The 19,616-nt window shown below is 37.3% G+C and overlaps 1 protein-coding gene across 11 annotated transcripts in view; it reads right to left on the bottom strand.

Annotated features, from left to right (window-relative positions):
* The window catches only part of FRY (FRY microtubule binding protein), a 434,668-nt gene that overhangs the window by 195,475 nt on the left and 219,577 nt on the right, over positions 1–19,616 (bottom strand). For all 11 annotated transcript variants that reach the window (XM_041766014.1, XM_041766015.1, XM_041766017.1 and 8 more), the window contains one exon: positions 19,388–19,587. In XM_041766014.1, coding sequence (XP_041621948.1) covers positions 19,388–19,507 — 120 coding nt within the window. In that variant the 5' untranslated portion in view covers positions 19,508–19,587. The remainder of the gene's footprint in view (positions 1–19,387; positions 19,588–19,616) is intronic.

Here is a 19,616-nt window from a genome sequence, read left to right as displayed (position 1 = left end):
TTTTATAAAGACTCCTTTTAATGTCAAAGATTTTTCAGGAATTCCCAACTATAAAACACACATTCACACCTCCAGACATACAAGATTGTAATTCTATTTTGTATCTGTTGTTTAAAAGTATACATAATGACAGAGAGCTAATACTATGACTTGGATATTTTTAAAAGGTTTCATACTATAACAGCAAGAGTATTTTATATGCATTAGAGAAAAAGGAATACATCTATATGAGAGACTGTAATTTACTCAGTCAAAAGATAATGCTGTGGATCTGTAGACTTTTGCAGTAACTCAGGAGTTCATCTCTTGGGAACTTTCACTACTACCTGAAAGACAGGATCCTGCTGCAGTGGGAGAAGGTGACCATGAACCTCCCACACCCTGAAACTTCCCATGCTTAAAAGTTATTTTTCCCCCACTATTAATTGGGTGGGAATGAAATGAGGATGATATTTAAGCTTACATCTATTTTGCATACATATGAAGGAAACATTGATATGGTTAAGTTGTAACTAAGCACAAAAGTCAGGTTCGTTAGCCAAGAGTTGGGTTCAATGCTTCAACAAAATAAGGAAAACAGTGTAAAGATATGTTAACTATTTTTACACAAATATGCTGTCATCATCATATTCTCTGAAGACTTAGTTTAAATGTTTCTTCCAAGATCAAGCCCTTTTTCAGTTCTTCCTCATAGAGCCACCTGTTATTTGTCACATGGGACTTTTCATCTATTCTTGTTAGCATTTCCACTATGTTGTATTTGTCTCTCTCCCCACACTCCTAGGACATAGTTGGGCCTTATTGCCAGGGTTTGTTAAATGACTGAATATAGGTCTATGCATTTGGAAAAATAGCTCTGGGCACAGAGAATCAAGTTCACATTTCACCATTCCCAAGTAATTTCTTTGCATCAACACAGATTTTTATCAGTGTTAGGAAGCTTAAAAGTAGACCTGGGGAAAAAAACATCATGCTGGCTAAATAAAAAGAAAACAGGGACACCTGGGTGGCTCAGCGGTTGAGCATCTGCCTTCAGCTCAGGGCACGATCCAGGGTCCAGGGATTGAGACCAGCATCAGGTTCCCTGCAGGGAGCCTGCTTCTCCCTCTGCCTATGTCTCTGCCTCTCCCTCTCTGTGTTTCTCATGAATAAATAAATAAAATCTTTAAAAAAGCCAAAAGGGCAGCCTGGGTGGCTCAGCGGTTTAGTGCCGCCTTCAGCCCAGGGTGTGATCCTGGAGACCTGGGATGGAGTCCCACGTTAGGCTCCCTGCATGGAGCCTGCTTCTCCCTCTGCCTGTGTCTCTGCTTCTCTCTCTCTCTCTCTCTCTCTCTCTCTCTCTGTTTCTCATGAATAAATAAATAAAACCTTAAAAAAAAAAAACCAAAAAAAAAAAAAAAAAGTAAAGACAGAAGAAAGGGAAGAAGGTAGGAAAAGAGGAGAGGAGGGAGGCAAACATGCTCCAGCTCAGAAGAGTGCCATCTGAATACAAAGCGAAGATCAGGAAGACTCTTGAACTTAAGAAAAACTGCAGAGGCATGCTTCTGCTTGAGGTTCTTCTGCAGAAGACAAGCTGCATGGAATCCAAGGTCTGCATATTCAAGACATCCTGGTTCTCAAAGAGCATTAAATAAGTAGTAAAGTGAAATCAACACAGAATAAATAACAGGTAAAAAACAAGTAGAAATAGACTATGACAAAGGTAGCTCAAAAATAATGGTCTCGTTCATCCAATTACAACAGTGTACTTTTAAATTTTTTAAAAATTTGTCATTTAATAACAATTTTACTTATTGACTGAAAATTCATTAATTGAATTGAATGAGATGTTTATTTGTTTTTAAATCATTGCGAAAAAACTTAACTTTGGGGTGACAGATCTTTGAAAATTCTTAGTGGTCCAAAGCTAGGAGACGTTATCTTTTGGCTCAGCCTTGCCCTGAAGCTCTGCTCACTGGACAACACTGAACAAAAAGCTAAACAAACTGAAAACACTGGGAGACTTGGCATTGAACATCAGTGGCTACTAATGGCACAGAAAGAGCTAACAAGACATTAAGTCCCCTCTGATGAGAGCAAACACTATGAAATAGTCTTGACCAAAACAAACAAACAAAACTCCACCAAACCTAAATCTGACCAAGCCTTAGAGGCAATGTCCAGTTTTTAGGAAACATAAGTTAGAAGAATATGTTATACTATGCCAAAGGGATGCAATTAACAAAATCCAGACTGAAGGGAAACTCTGAAGGAAAGAAACGTGTTTTTGTTTGTTTGTTTTCCAATAAATAAATTGTGAGGGGGAAAATGAGAAATGGTGGTGGGGGGGGTGGAGCCTACTGATTTTTTAAAGAGATGATTGCAATGTGTGGATGTTATCTGAATCTTGATTTTAAAAATCTGTTTTAAAAAAAATATGACATTCACGAGACTACTGGTAATTTGAATACTTTTTGGCTATTTGATGAAGTTTAGGGGTTATTGCTAATTTTTTAGGTGTGGTGATGATACTGCAGTTTTGTCGAAAAGAGAGTATCTTTTAGAGATACTTGGTGAAACATTCAGAGGTGAAATAATATGGTTTCTAGTATTTGCTTCAAATAAGATTCAGGGGAGATGCAGGGAGTGTGTGACAAATCGGCTGTGAGTTGATAATTGTTGTTGTTGGGTTCATTTTACTGTCTTTATACTTTAGGAATGTTTGAAATTCTCCATAAGAAAAATAAACAAAAGACAAAAAAACATGACACATCCCTTCTGTTATTGCTTAATTTGTTTTTTTTTTTTTTTTTTTTTTTACAATATCTTGCTTTCAAGATAGTTTAAGCTACTTCTTAAACCTTATTCTAATAGCACAATGGAGTTGCTGAAGGGACCCTCTCCCCATTGCTTTCCATTTACAGATAGGATTTGGGTAGCAGTTATCTTGCCTGCTGTGTGAGAAGTAAGACTGTGTGCACTGTGGGCTTTGAATTTGCTCCCTTTGAATCAAAGAGCACTGCTGTCCTGACCCATCCAAGAGGGATTTTCTCAAGTGTTGAAGAATCCTGTAAGGGCTTCAAGTATTTCCATAAGAAAAGAGAAAGGTCCCTGTTTGTGCTTCTCACACCTTGGGAAGTTCCAACCTCCCCTCCCTTCCCCTAAGAAAACACAAACTGAAAGCTCCCCGTGTCTGCATCTACCTGAAAAGGACAGAGGAAGGCCACTGACTGACTCTCCCTCAATTTCCAAACAATTTCAGTGTATGCTAGCTACATTTTCCCTTCTAGTCTTTTCACACTTGGCCTCTCTATAATCTAGAGGAGAAAAGACGGCCATACATGACAGGACATGGGCAGTTAGACAAGTCTAGGAAAGTCTTATGTATCAAAAGGTGCTCTATTTTTGGGAATCAAGGGGCTTATTTAAGAAATCATTTTCTACATCTGAATGTTGAATGGCCTAAAAAAATCCCAAATGTGTCCTGTAGAGTAGGACTTCACTCATCTAAAAAAGATCCAAACTCTTGCCCTCAAAGATATTTCAGTAAAGTATGTAAGCCAGCAATGTCATTAGAGTTAATATGAGATTATTCAATTTGTTAAATATGTCACCAACCTTGCTTAAGACACTCTTTTAATCTTTTAATGATTTTTAGCAGTTAGATGTGCATGGGCTTTGGTGTCAGAGACTGAAATTTGAATCCTATAGGTCCTTTTTTTTTTACAAATATAAGAATTTTATTTAACCTCTGTAACCTTCAGTTAACTTTTAGGTAAAATAAAGATAAATTATATAAACCTAATCTCACAAAACGGAAAGATGAATACATAGAGTACTCAATAATTGATAGCCATCACCATTATTGAAATTCCTTTTAACACCATTATTACTGGAATGAGATCATATTAAAACATATAACCTCTTCATAATGTTTAGGAGCTGAAACTAAGTTCTACCCATTTTTTCCAGGGTAACGTACACCCCCACTAACATTATTTAAGCTTTAATTTTAGCTTCCTGGAAATTTCCAAGTATGGTAATGTACACCCCCACTAACATTATTTAAGCTTTAATTTTAGCTTCCTGGAAATTTCCAAGTATAACTAGAAACCTGTATTACAGAAAGTAGGAAAAAACATTATAAGGAATAATTGCTCCCTTCTCTTAAAAAAGAAAAGTCTAAGATTATTACAGTGATTTTAATTCTTGATATGTAATTTAGAGGAAAACTTTTAATTTAATGGTGGGATGGTTTACTAAAAAACAAAACAAAACAAAACGAAACAAACAAACAAAAAAAAACAACCACCAAACTTCTCAAGTCTTGACATGATGGTGTTTTTGATTATAAGAACATGTTTTGGCATGGTTAGCTCAGGGTTTTGATGCTAATCAGTAGTGAAATTTTATAATCCACATGTCTGGTCTGAGTAGTTAACAATTTTCAGAACTGAACCACTGCAATTCGGGTCTCTCTTCAGAACATGAAGAGGGGGAGTAGCGAGCTGCCCCATCGTGTGGTGACAGCTCTTCAGAGCAGGGAGCAGTGGGCTCTACTGTTGAAATGCCACTAAAGCATTTCATCTAGAGCCACCAGCTCATAGCAGCAGGCACCCTATTTGGCCTGAACTAAACAAAAATGAGATTCAAAATATCTTCATGTTTGATACATTTTTCTCTTCAGATATTATTTGCACAGCTTTGAGTCAGCTTTGGAGACAGATATAAGGAGTGAGCCTGAGAACTCACAGTTCTGAGTTCCGGATCATTTCTCCTCAAAAAACTTTCCCTACATGAGGGGCAATCAGGGAACCATGGGGTCTGAATCACCCTGAAGATCTACTCTGGTCATTTTGATTTCCTGCTGAGATAGTTGAACTTTTAGTGGGAGACTGGGTGGTCTTGAGATCTGCCCCGGTTTGTCCACAGGTAATAAGAGATATCACCCCCTGACATCCTCACGGGCTTCCAATAAGACTCATAAGCAGGACTTGGAACAGCTTGGAGATCTGTGGAAAAAAGGTGTTTACAGAAACTGATACAACCATGTTTCCCTTTATTCTGTTCAGTAATTAAAATAAATTTTCTTAAACAATATATGCTGATGTTCACCCAAAGTAATGAAAAAAATCCTCAGATTAGGAGAATGATACAGGGAATGTCTCAAATCAGTTAAGGTATTAGCAAGTAACATGTTGCGTAGTACCCCATGATGTGAAGATAGATTCAAATCTGGAAGACTATTTTGACACTTAAAAAAACCAAAACCTCTAAAAACTCTCAAGACAATCTGTCCTATTTGTGGTTGGCTTTGCAAATTTCAGTGAAGCTTATTTCCTTGCCAAGTCCAACAGTTCCAAGTTCAAATCCATTATTTGAACAGTAGAGGGGAAACTTCAATTAAACTCAGCTACAAAGTTAATTTTCATTTTAATTGAACAAAAGAGCTGTTCCCACAGGCATTTTTTTTTCTTTTTTGAAACTAAGGCAGCTACCAGGAAGTATAAGATATCACCTTCACTCATCTGGTATTTTTTATAGTTTTGGTTCCAATATACCACACTAATGGTGCTTGCTACATCCATTAAGTGGGCACTGAGTGCATGTGAATGGATTTTTCCCTGCCTCCTCTGGGACCTTGTTCTATCAGCCAGCTCCTCACTCACCCCAATGTCACCCTCCCCCTTCTGCAGGTTCTCTTTCTCTCTCTCAATTATCAACATGCTTAGACCTTTTCATTGTAGTGCCTGCCTTCCCCACATACACACTGTTTTCTTCCTATGTCATTCTCATCTTTAGTTCTTCTAAGACCGGTCTATATGTCCTGTATCCCCTTCCTCCCCTATTCCTTCTTCAACCACCTGCAATCTGACTCTTTCGTCACCACTAAAAATACTCTCCCTAGCAGCCCCAGTGACTTTCTAAATGACAAATCTGGTGGCCATTTTTCCTTTGAGATCTTTCAGCTGCCATGAGACTCCCTTTTGTTCACTTGAATCACCCCATTCCTTCATCTTTTCTCCTCCTACTTCTTTAGGCATCCCTTCTCTATGTCCTTCACAGGCTAGTCTTTCTCTTAAAATGTTTATATTCGGGATCCCTGGGTGGCGCAGCGGTTTGGCGCCTGCCTTTGGCCCAGGGCGCGATCCTGGAGACCCGGGATCGAATCCCACGTCGGGCTCCCGGTGCATGGAGCCTGCTTCTCCCTCTGCCTGTGTCTCTGCCTCTCTCTCTCTCTCTCTGTGACTATCATAAATAAATAAAAAAATTAAAAAAAATAAAAAATAAAAAATAAAATGTTTATATTCCCCAGAGCTGTCCTTGGAGACTTGAAATCAGTCATGTTCTGATTTTCTTCTGTCACCACTAACATATCACACACACACACACACACACACACACACACCCTTCTCAGACCCAACCAAATCACCTCTCATCAAAATATGCTATTTGTCCTTCAAGGTTCATTTATTTCACCACACTTTCCCTGAGCACTCCTATGAGAAGTGACAGCCGAGTTGCACTCTTCAATAGCTCTTCTGGTATTCTCTAGCTCTTGTGTACCCAACCAATCTCAACCTCGTTATTCATGTACATATCATTTCCCAAGTAGATCAGAGCTTGGACTTTGGAGTCAATCAAACCAGGATTTGAATTGGGGTATTAACCCTAACTACATCACCTTTGTTATGTCTTATTAAATCTCTCAGGTCCAGCCTCTGGACCTGACTAAAATCAAGTCTCCTCTGACTAAAAATGAAGGAAGCCATGAATATAGCAGTTAAAAGCAAGACTCCCAGAAATAGATGGTCCAGAGATAGTCTGCTCCACCACCTGTTAGGTGTGACTTTGGACTAGTTGCTTAAATTCCTTGTGTATGAAGTAGAGTAGTAAGAGTAACTACCTTATGATGTTGACATGAATATTAGGTGAGTTAATACTATTCAAGTATTAAGAACAGTGCTTAGCATTCGGTAGGCTGCATGTAAACATAGACTGTTATATTTACCCACATTCTAGTGTTAATGTGAAGATTAATGTGCCTGAAATAGGACAGATGAGCAAAAAAATGGCAGTCATTTTTTGTCTTTCTTTTTGTCTACACAGCATCAGTCACTTGTATTTGGAAGTTGTAAAATACTATCTATGTATCCATCTCTAAGCTATTATCAAAAATACCTTATAAAACATACATTCTTATCATTGTTAGCATGATCTGTGGATATCAAAACTTGTGCTGGTTAAAACTGTACTCAAAAACTATTTGTTGACCCAAATGTCCATCAGAGGGTGACCACATAAAGACATTGTGGTTTGTACATTAAATGGAATTCTACTCAGCAATGAAGATGAACAAATGACCAATAAAAATAAAAAATGGATCTCAAATACATTATGCTGATGAAGAAAATCAGACACAAAAGAATACATTTTGTATGCCTCATTTATATGAAGTTCTAGAAAATGGAAATCTATACACAGATCAATAGTTGCCTGAGGCCAGGGGTGGTGGTGTATGGTCCATCTGCACAGGGCACAGGGGAATTCATCAGGATGACAGAAATGTTCTGCATCTGGGTTGTAGTGGTATAGACACATGTGTATGAGTTGCCAAAATTCATCAAACTATAGATTTAAAATCCCTGCAGTTTAATGTACATAAACTATATTATAATGCTGATTTAAAATAAAACTCTTCATTGGATGAATGAAAAGAAGTATCCTCAATCTGTCTGAATGGCACTTTATTTTCCTGGAGATCAAAGGGAGGACGGGAGGCAACTCTGACAGTAATAATTTAGCTTGAGGAATGGGAGTCACTGCCTAGTTCCCACTCTCTATTGCCGTAGATAGTCTATCCTGAGCATGAGCATGGTACTGTTTGCCTTTGAGAAGCTCATAATATGTTATTCTGCCCACTGGGAATCCCAAGAAATCTTAGGCAAGTGGGTATGGATGAAGTCACAGAGCTGATATTCATGAGGTGAGACATTGATCCCAGTGTCACTCTGCAAGTTTGGATTTATTTAGAACACCTTGACTAACCAATTTGGTATGTATGGAGCACTGTTCAGATAGGAAGGAGTGCATGCTACACACTTTCTTAGGGTGTTACTGACAGGTCAGAAGCTCACTTTGGTGAGCAGAGACCATTTCACTCAGTGCTACAGACAAGTCTCCTTCTGAGGGGAATTTGGTCACCTGCCATCATCTGAACCAGCAGCTATAGCAAACCTCGAGTGAAGGGGAATGCCACCATTCTGGAAGAAGATTTTGGCACACATAGATAAGCATTTTCATTTCTGTTGAAGTTCTACAGTCCATAAGTATCTTGAATTTTTGTTTTCTACATTTTTGTTTTTCTAATGGCAATTTCATAGACAGCAACTTCTTCATGATTATCATTATATAAAATTCATTACATACCCCAATTCATGTAGCAAAACAAAACTTCTTAGTCAAAACTTAAATGATCCGATTACTTTGGCTAAGAAAAAGAAAGGTTTGGTTTTCTAGTAAAATAAAAGGCAAACTCTGGAGGTAAAGAATAGAAAAATAAGTATATCAAAATCTATTTACCTACTTTATCTTTTAAAGTGCTATTAAAAGGGGCATCTGGGTGGTTCAATTGGTTAAGCCTTTGCCTTCGGTTCAGATCATGATCCCAGCATCAGGCTCTCTACTAAGTAGAGAGGGAGAGCCTGCTTCTCCCTCTCCCTGCCCTGCACCTGTGCTTTCTCGCTGCTAACTCTCTCTTTCTCTCTCTCAAATAAATAAATAAAATCTTAAAACAAAAATAAAGTGCTATTTAAAGACAATGCTCTGGAACTAGATAGTGGTGAGAACTGCACAACTTGTGAATACTCATTGAATTGCTCTCTTTGAAAGAGTAAATTTTATAATATGTTAATATATCTCAATAAAAAGGAATACATCCATTCTAGGTCAATCAACATTATTTAAAGATTTTAGTATCTGACTTTCTTGTTGTCATTGATTCCTGGGCTCAATGACTGAATCATCTTGGAAAAGCTCACTAAACATTCCAGCCCCACCATTCCCCCAATTTATGTGATTACAACTTATGAATTGAGTAGAAATCCCCAAAGGCATCAGGAAGTACCATCAAATGGAATACTGTATGTTATAAAGTTATTCAAGCCAGGAAGTACTAGATATATGTCAGCAACAATTAAAAATATTTAATAAACATGTTTATTCTTAGCATGACCTGTGGAAATTCAGACTTAATTCTGGTTAAAATTACTGTAATGCTACAGTAAAGCCTGCTGCTGCCCAAAACTGTATTAATCACTTTCAGGAATGTCAAAATGCAAAATGCTGTGCAGATACATAGAAATATTGTATCATAGTGAATGTCCAGATGGGCCTTCAGTGTTTATTACTACATTATATTATTGAACTTATTTTTATTCAACATTTCCTGTTACTTTAAAATATATTATATTTTCAAATATTCTTTTGTGTTAAAATGAAGTCTCTATAAATAGTAAAAAGCACATAATCTAAAAGATTCAGACTGAAAATAACTTGAGAAACAATCTTCCCCTGGTTTTATATTCTCAAGAAGAAGAAACTTTGATAATCTTCTCATAAAGTCACTGAACATAAAAATTATGGCCCTACCTATGGATAAACTGAATTGGATACTATGAAATTCAAGGAAAAAGGCCCTAAGACTTACTTTTTTTTAAATTACTTCATGATACTTTGCGTATGGTTTGTCTGTTCTAAGTTTCAACTGAAATTTTACTATCATGGTGCATTAAATTTCATTTTATCACTGAGAACTCCTACTTAAGAACCATAAAAGAAATGCTTTTTGTCTATATGATTCCAAGAATAGTCATATTAAGGAAAGCAAACTTTAATTTGAACAGTGTATAGAAAAACGTGAGTTTGTGAGCTCATCTGAAAGATCACTTCATTCAGCAGCTAAATGAAACCATTCAACAGTTATCTCTGGCTTTAACTACTAAAACTATTTTGTTTCTGGTTAGGATGAGTTTCCAGATTTCCGGTGGATGCCTTCATAGATTAACTAAGGGGTGCCAGGCTGAGGTGCTTTGCTAAGGAATCGCTATTTTTAGTTATTTATTTGTAATTTGGGCAATGAGCCAGTACTTTGTCAAGTTTAATATAAGTATTTCCCACCTGACCAGAATGGTTTCTTAGTCTCCTTTCAGGACAGCATTAGTTTGATTCTATCACTACACTCAATAGGGAATTAAATCTAGAAATTATTTTCATTTTCTTTCTATTTCCCTTATTAGATTTACTGGAGCAAGAGAGGCCTCTATTTAGAGAGGAGTGTGGCTAAAAACACTAGCTGGTTGTTCTTCTGGGAAGCTGGCTAAAATCCACAGGGAGGATTTGATGCAGAGAGGCATTAAAGGGGGAGTTCTGCTATTTACACATCCTTAGTCAACAGACACGTAACATTTGGTTAGAATAGGAAGACAGGCACATACAACAGTGCAAAAAACCACCAACTTGCAAATTTGTGCGCGATGAATTATCATCATGAAATATCACATGGTGAGGTTTGTGAATAGCTATCAGGCTATCAGCATGACTAATTATAATAGGTTTTAGGAAGATCTACCATATAAAGATCCAAACTTAATGAGAGGCAGTAATTCCTTTTTTTTAAAAAAAACTATTTCATTTATTCATGAAAGACACACACAGAGACAGAGGCAGAGACATAGGCAGAAGGAGAAGCAGGTAGCCTGATGCGGGATTCGATCCCAGGATCCCGGGATCACACCCTGAGCCAAAGTCAGACGACACTCAACCACTAAGCCACCCAGTCATCCCTAAAGGCAGTAATTCTATTCTTTAATTAGTACAGCATGATTTCTTAATTCACAAATTCCTTAAATATTAAAAAGGTTCCTGATGAAAAGGTCTGACATTTTCTGATATCGAGCAGTCTGCAGATAACTCAGGCATCTAAAGAGGTGAGATACAGGATTATGGCTGAATGTTCAATTTTTGTATGTGGTACAGGTGAAAAAATAAGCTCTTTTATAACTACAAATAGACTGTATCCTAACCTTGGTCTGTTAACTCATTGGATCTGGTCTAAAATCACGAGAGAAAGCTAGGGTGAGTGTGTATTTCACTTGCCAAAGGCCTTGATTAATTAAAGTCACAATCGAATTCATTAAAACTTTTAGAACAACTCATCATGTATAATCTTCTGATGGTGGGCTGTATTACAGTGCAATGGCCTGCTCAATTTCACTGTTACAATGCAACGTACTGCTCAATTTCAGGGTTAACAGGAGAACTGTCCTGATGCCAGCCCTGTGACATCAGCACCCAGGAGGAGCTGGAAGCCTGAGACACAGGGCCAAGGAACAAAGGTTTGTCAACAGACGTTACTGCCTGAACCTAGAACAACATTAGTGTGCAGTAATGCTGTCATTAGCTAATTGCTTGGCCTTTCAACATTTGTGCCAGCTGGCCATGACTGGTGTTCATACAGGTTTGGTCTTCAGGCATGACATATTTCATTACAGATTAATGGTGTGTGGTACAACAGAGACTAGCACCCTATATTCTTCAAAGACTTGCACAACAAGAAAATATTTTGTGCTACTGCTAGTTTACTTTTAGTCTTATATTAAAACAGAATTGCCTTGTTTTATGTTAGCAAACCTGCTAGATCATGTTATGTTATGAAGTCTCCATTCCAGAACAACACAGTTAGCATCATTATGAATAAGTGTCTAACTCCCCACACCTGTGCTCCAAGCTCAACCCAGTGATAACATCTGGAAGTTCTTGCCTGTATCTAGCCCATTAACTATTTTGTGAGCAGGGGCTATCAAAGTTCAAGAAATCCCAATAATAAACTCATTTTCACATGACTGTTCATCACAAACAGGTTTTTAAATACCAGGACATGAGAGGAAGGCAAACACTGCCCTCTTGCTCAGTCACAGGCTCTGCTAGTAGACAGGATGAAAGCTAGTGGGTTTTTTTTCTTTTTAAGTTATGTGCTCATCTTTTCCTTTTCCAGGTTTCAATTAGAGTAGAGAACAAATGACTTGCTTTCTGGGTAAGTCTTTGGCAAATTAGAATTTCTTGCTCTTCTCGTTGACATTTTATGCTGATAGACTATAGATCTAGATGAAACCCCTAGGCCAATACCCAATTTAGTTTCTCCTGCAGTTCTTTGCGAGGACACTAGAAGCTTAAATCAGGTTGGATTCACTAAGACATGACTTAATACATCCAGACGTGGAGAAGTGATGCTTGTATTCATTACATCAGAATTAAATCTGCACCTGGTTGTCAACATTTTTCCAAAAAGAAAATAATGATAAATCATATTTAAATGCCTTTTTAGAAGCACAGGCTAGTGACAAAGCTGTGATGAAAAATCAATTTTTTTTTGTCATATTAGAGGGAGGAGGGCAGACAAAAGAGGAGCATGATTGAAAATTCTTGGAAGTTATACCTTCCAGTTATAACACAAATAAGTCCTGGGGATATAATGTACAGCATGGCAACTCTAGTGACAACACTGTATTGTCTATTTGAAAGTTGCTAAGAATGTACATCTTAAAAGTTCTCATCATAAGAAAAAATATTTATAACTGTGGTGATAGATATTACTACATTTATTGTGGTAATCATTTAGCAATATGTATTTCAAATCATATGTAAACTAATCATACCTAAAACTAATACTAATCCACCTAAAATGAATTCACCTAAAGCTAATACGTTACATTATATCGTATGTATATGATATGATACATTTATATGTGTACAAATTATATCTCAATAAAATGGGGCTAAAAAAGAAAACCAGTTTGAACTTTAAGAAAATGAGATATTTTTCCCTCTGAGGTTTTCAATAAATGTAAACACATGAATGAGAAAAAGAAAATTCTTGAAATTTTCTGACCTTGCTTTACTTAGTTGAATAATACAGCCTTTCACATTTTGGGCCACTGGCTTCCCAGTGTGGTCTGGCATGAGATGTTCCTACTTGTTTTTGAGACCCCTAACCTCAAGAACTCATGACATTTCTTCTTGGAAAGCTTTTGAAAACCATTTTGTGTGGACTCACTTCAAATCCTTGATTTCATTTCCTAGGTTTTCACAATTTATACATGGGTAAGCCTCAAGTATTTTCTGGAGATACAGTGAAATAGTGAAGGTGCTGTCTTCTCTTGTATACTTTTATTTGTTTACTTCTGTCACCTCCCAGAGTACAAGTCCCTAAAGGATCCAGACCGACTCTGCTTTAACCAGCTTTGGCTGTGCCTGTCTCATAGCCATGGCAGAATTCAGGACAACCATCTGACAGTACCAGTGAATGGCCAACTTGGCAGGCATCCAACCGCCCTGCTCAAGCTTCCATTCTTTTTGAACAAACACGAAGAAAGGCTGCAAAATGCTGAATTCCAAAGAAATAAACCAGATTTGGTTAGTTGATATCAACTCTTTAGTGATGACAACGATGATGATGATGCTGATGATGATGACGACAACTTAAGCACTTAGTAGGTGCTAAGGATTACATCAGGAGCTCCACACATTACCTTTAATCCTCTCAACTACTCTTTATTCTAGGTTCTGCTACTCCAATTTTGCAAATGAGAAAAAAGGGAGATTGACTGACTGGCTCAGGGGCACATGACACTAGAGAGTTCGAATCCAGATTTAAATTCAGGTAAGACTGAATGAAAAGTTGTTTTATCTTTACCTTTATCCATTCTTGTCCATTAAATCTACAAAGTCAAGATTATGGGTGCTCTTGATTTTGAAAAGCTGGAGTCTTGATTTTGGAAGAGTTTATTGAGAAGGTAATTGCCTGTGACTACAGTGACAGATGCTATACAAATGGAGAGACTCATAGATAATGAGAACACATATTCCGAGACTGTGTCCAATTGCTAAGAGTCAACCCGACTCTCCTCTTCACATATTGTTAAGGTGAAGAAGGGAACAGGTGATCATATCAATGAATAATGAGGTATCCTTAGATGCCCCAAAGCAGAAGGCTGAGAATTAGTACTTCTTGTACTCAGCAGATTTGAGGACATCATCTGCTGAGGAGTACAAAGGACAAAACACAATGTATTGTTATTGGTTTAGACGTTGGCAAGATGACCCTCAGAAGCACAGTTTCCTAAAAAGACATTCCTTTTACGCGACTATATTGTTTGTTTCATCTATTCATCTATCTATCTATTCACTCATTTATCATAGAGTCACTCATTCATATATTCAAAAACAATTTAATGTCTATTGTATATAAACAGAGTCCTAGACATGGAAACATGATATGTGTGTGTGTTTGTGTGTGTGGTAAAGATTAATTAGATACAGTTATTGCCTCAAAGGAACTTATTGACTAGTATAATGTTTCTTCAACTTTAAAAAACCTGGAATCCCCCACCCACCTGCCATAAAAATATGTATTTTATATTATGATCTTATATACATACATGTGACTCAAAGTTTTATAAAGCATTATTTAACCTTTAAAATCAGAGCAAAATAATCCCACCACTTAAAACACAGCTATACAGGGATCCCTGGGTGGCACAGCGGTTTAGTGCCTGCCTTTGGCCCAGGGCGCGATCCTGGAGACCCAGGATCGAATCCCATGTCGGGCTCCCAGTGCATGGAGCCTGCTTCTCCCTCTGCCTGTGTCTCTGCCTCTCTCTCTCTCTCTCTCTGTGTGTGACTATCATAAATAAATAAAAATTAAAAAAAAACACAGCTATACAAAATAAGAGGTGAAAATCTCACCCTACAACTCCACTGAAATAATTTATGAAATGATTTATTATTTATCTATCCTTTTTTTGTTGTTGTTATTCATGGGAGACAGAGAGAGAGAGAGAGAGAGAGAGAGAGAGACAGAGACACAGGCAGAGGGAGAGGCAGGCTCTCTGAGGGGAACCCAATGTGGGACTCGAGCCCAAGACCCAGGGACCACAACCTGAGCCAAAAGACACTCAACCGCTGAGCCACCCAGGTGCCCGCAAAATTACAATTCTTAATGGGCAAGTTAAAAAACAGATTAGATACAGCCCAAGAGTGTTAATTGAAGATGGACTTTAAAAAATTATTCAGAATACAGTAGCAAGAGACAAGAGGTAGAAATAATAAAAGAAGGGTAAAAAAAACGATATGAAATATAGTAAAAGGTCCAAAATACATCTAATAGGAATACCAGAAAAAGAAGAGGGCAAGTGGTGGAATGGCAATATTCAAGTAATTAATTTTCCAAAATTAATGAAAGATATAAACCCTCAATTCAAGAAGCATGGGAATTTCAGGCAAGAAAAAATAACTCCACATCTAAACAGAGTGTAGTGAAACTGAAGAACACTACAAAGAGAAAAACCATAAAAGCAAACAGGGAACAAAGTCAATAATCCAGAAATGACAAATCCCCAAAAACTCTGCCACAGCAATGATAGTGGGAACATTGTGAAATATATCACCAAAAGTCTAGAGGGAGAATAAATGTCAAACTAGAATTCTATTCCCAGCTGAAATATCACTGATAGCTGAGTGAGAAATAAAGGCCTCTTAGATAAACAAGAACAAATGATTTACCACCCATGGACTTTTACTTAAAGAACTACAAAAAACGTACTTTAGGAAGAAGGAAATTTAAACAGAGGGAAAGAGCAAGAGGCAAAATCTATTCGTACTTTTTCTGATTTGAAATAAAAATATAAAAAAAGCCACAGATGACCCAATTTATCTTGTCTAAAACACTTTGCTTGGGAAAGGCGAAATAATGATAAGACTAGAAAAGAGCAAATGCTATTAACTAACCTCACAAAACAATTAAAGTAGAATAAAATTATTGACTAATCCATAAATATTAATAAATATGACCTGACCATCTTTTCAGCAAAAAGAACAATACTATTGACCCTGTGAAAGATGCTTACAAAGAAAAAAATCTAAAATTTAATTTTGGTAGACCATCTTTATTCTTGTTCTCTTTTTTTTAAATTTTATTTATTTCATATATATATATATATATATATATATATATATATATATAGAGAGAGAGAGAGAGAGAGAGAGAGAGAGAGGCAAAGACACAGGTAGAGGGAGAAATAGGCTCCATGAAGGGAGCCCGATGTGGGACTCGACCCTGGGACTCCAGGATCACAGCCTGGGTTGAAGGCGGGTGCTCAACCGCTGAGCCACCCAGGGATACCTTGTGTGCTTTTTTTTTCATCAAAGTTAGCTATTTGGATATTGGAAATTCATAAATACAACTTTAATTTAATATTGTGTATAACTGATTCCACACAGTCTAACTGATGTGGAATTTTGAAGAATTTAGTCTTTTAAGATTTTATTTATTTATTCATAGGCACAGAGAGAGAGGGGCAGAGACACAGACAAGGGAGAAGCAGGCTCCACGCAGGGAGCCCGATGTGGGACTCGATCCCGGGTCTCCAGGATCACACCCCAGGCCACAGGCGGTGCCAAACCACTGTGCCACCAGGGGTGCCCAAGAATTTAGTCTTTTAAAAGTAAGCTGAAAAGTATAGATTACTGAGTATTGCCATAAGTTATAAACCTATATTTCCAACTTTTTGAAAATTACCCTTTCTACTTCCATAGAAGTTTTAATTAAAGATAATAGAATACAATTTTGTGATTTGATATAAACCTACATAAAAAGGATTCAATGTCTTTCACATAGACCTAACTCAGCAGGAGAAATAGTAGGGGACATTTATTAGAATTCACTTCAACCATATATACATACATCAAAAATAACACTCTTGCTATGGCTACAGAACAAAATGCCAAATGCACATTAACATTTACTTGAAAGCCAGTGGCAAGCCACAGAATCTACTCACATTTATTGTCCCATATGTAAGCAAATACAAGGACAAAAAATACTAAGCATTTTCCAGCAGACCAGAAATGGATATGGCATGGAAGATCACATCTCTGCCAAAAAATACAAGGCGAATAAATAGTCCCCTTTTATAAAAAGCAACAATACTAAAAATTGACTGATACATTTCTCGAGCTAAAAACATAACATCCATCTACTTGGCCCTTAGCATCTAGTAGACTCTCACCCTCAGCGCACCATGAAGATTTGCTGATGAACAGGACTAACACTTTTTCTTTTCATTTTTTCTTGTTTGGGAACATTTAAGTTGTCTCACCAAATGGGAAAAAATGCCTACCTCTGATTAAAGAACGCTGTGGCACATATTAGCTCTTCAGACAGAATGTTTACTCCAAGAAAAAAAGGCCACACAGATAAATTCCAGGCTAGTAAAGATGAAAAAGTTAAACCCAATCCATTTTGCTTTGTAAATTCTCAAATGATGGCATATAAACTATTATTTTGGTAAGATGGATGGCTCAAAAGGTGTCAGGGCCTCAGCTTGTTAGCATCTCTTTCAACTTTTGTACAACTTCTCAGTTCCTTAAGGATTCACCATGACAGACAATTTCAGAGATGCCCAATCTGCCATTGTTAAGAAGTGAAATGACCACTCTTTTCTCCTTAAATTTCCCCATGACCTCTGGAGCAAGGTGGCTTCCTATCCTCCACCGGAGGAGGCAGTCTGGGCAGCTCCAACAGCACTCAAGGTGCTTGGAGGAACATTCCCAGGAACAGCACAATTTTGGACAATGAGAATCTGGGTACTTGATTTTTGACCAATTCAAGTTATAGGGGAGCCCTGTGTTGGTTTGTTTTAAGAAATTAAAGGAGGTATCTCCACATGAGGATGACCACATAAAGACTAGCAACAGAGTATAAAGGGTTCACGGTGAGCTCTGAAGGCATTCAGCCTGAGTTCAAATCAACACTGTGTGACTTTAGGCAATTACTTTGCCTTCTCTGTGTCAGCATTGCCCATCTGTAAATGGAGCTATAAATACTACCTACCTTAAGTCACAGTAAAGATTATAGGAGATAATAAATTAAGCCCAATGCCTGGCACATAGTAAGTACCTGAGGAATATTAGCTATTATGAGCAGTAAGAGTAGCAGAAAAAATTAAAAAAAAAAAAAAGAGCCAATGGGGAAAAAAGGCACTGTACTAAAGTTTAATTTAAAGGATTAAAACTACAAAACCAAGAAACATTCCATAATAGGAAGCTAGAATTCATGAAGATGATGAACTCCATTGATCTAAAAAACTTTAAAATGTAAAATTTGTAACTTTCAGGCAACCACATGTTTAATAAATATTCTTGAATTTTGATTCCCAAATCGTAAGTTGTGATTCTTACAAAGGTCATTTTTCCTTTTTCTTTCTTTTTTTCTTCCAGAGAGGGAGAGTAGGGGGGCTAAAGGAGGGAAAAGGAGAGAGAGAATCTCAAGCTGACTTCATGCTGAGCACAGAACCCAACACAGGGCTCTGTCTCACAACCCTGAGATCATGACCTGAGCCAAAACCAAGAGCCACCTAGGCACCCCACAAAGGTTATTTTTAACAGTTAATGTTGAGCATCATACATTAAGTGTTTTTTAAAGACTTGTGTTGTGGGTTCAATAATTTTGTATTTAATAATTTTAAGCCCTGATGCTATAAAGCCAACCTCACATAGTCTTCTTATGCTCTAGTATCCTCTCAGGAAAGCTGTGTCACTCTGAATTCCTTTCCTTTTCTCTTATTGTGTGTGTGTCCCACAAAGGTCAGAAAACAAGTAATCTGAATCTACCAATTGGACTTTGTTCCTTCCTGCCTGTCCTTTTGAGATTCAGGACTCTGTCTGTAGAGCCCTTGTTACAGCAATTAACATAAGGCTGAAACACATGCCTTATTTTGTAGCAGAATCATCTGCAAAGAAAGATACTGACGTCCAAGGACATTATCTGTCTAATAAGGGACCTAAAGGTAAGTGAGCTGAGAATTTCCTGTCCTCCAATTTTCAGAAAACAAAGAGGTGTTTCTGAATGACTCACCAAATAACTTCCTCAGACAATAGATCACTGAGACCATATGTTCTCAAAGTCCAGGCAGCCACTTGAAGAATGATTTTTTTTCTCATTTACTTTAAAAACAGACAAAAGATTTTACCTAAAGTATATATACATAGCAGAGACTCTGAACGCAATTTTTCTAGGATTCAAACTTCTTGTTAAATTATGCTTATTAGTATTAAATGTAGTAGTGAAGCATGCTACTTAAATGTATTTGCCAAGGATTGTTCTAAAGTCTTTGACTCATTTCTTTTTTCTTAAATCAGTAAACTTAATTATAATCTTTTAAAAAATTACCGATAGTATCAGAAACACCTTTGGAAATCAGGGGAAAAGCAATCCATCTTTTCTTAGAGCTGTAAAATCTACTATATTTAATGTAAAGATGAATTTAAAAGGGTGTTGTGGCATACTCACCAGAGGTTCTGCCATAATGATGCGAATCTTGCGCTCAGCCTGAGTGGTAAAGTTGACAAATAAACTCTTGAGGACATATTCTCCTGGTTTGCTGTCTGGATCCACACTGACGGGTAACATGGTTGGCGGTCCTTTCTCTCTTTGTGTGCCAGAAACAGGTGGAACTGGAGGCTTGATATAACCGTTGCCAACTGGAGAAGCTGAAAAATATAACATATGTTCTTAACTG

Source organism: Vulpes lagopus, chromosome 8 (assembly GCF_018345385.1).
Source record: "Vulpes lagopus strain Blue_001 chromosome 8, ASM1834538v1, whole genome shotgun sequence".
Taxonomy (NCBI): domain Eukaryota; kingdom Metazoa; phylum Chordata; class Mammalia; order Carnivora; family Canidae; genus Vulpes; species Vulpes lagopus.
This window is presented reverse-complemented; position numbering and strand designations above follow the sequence as displayed.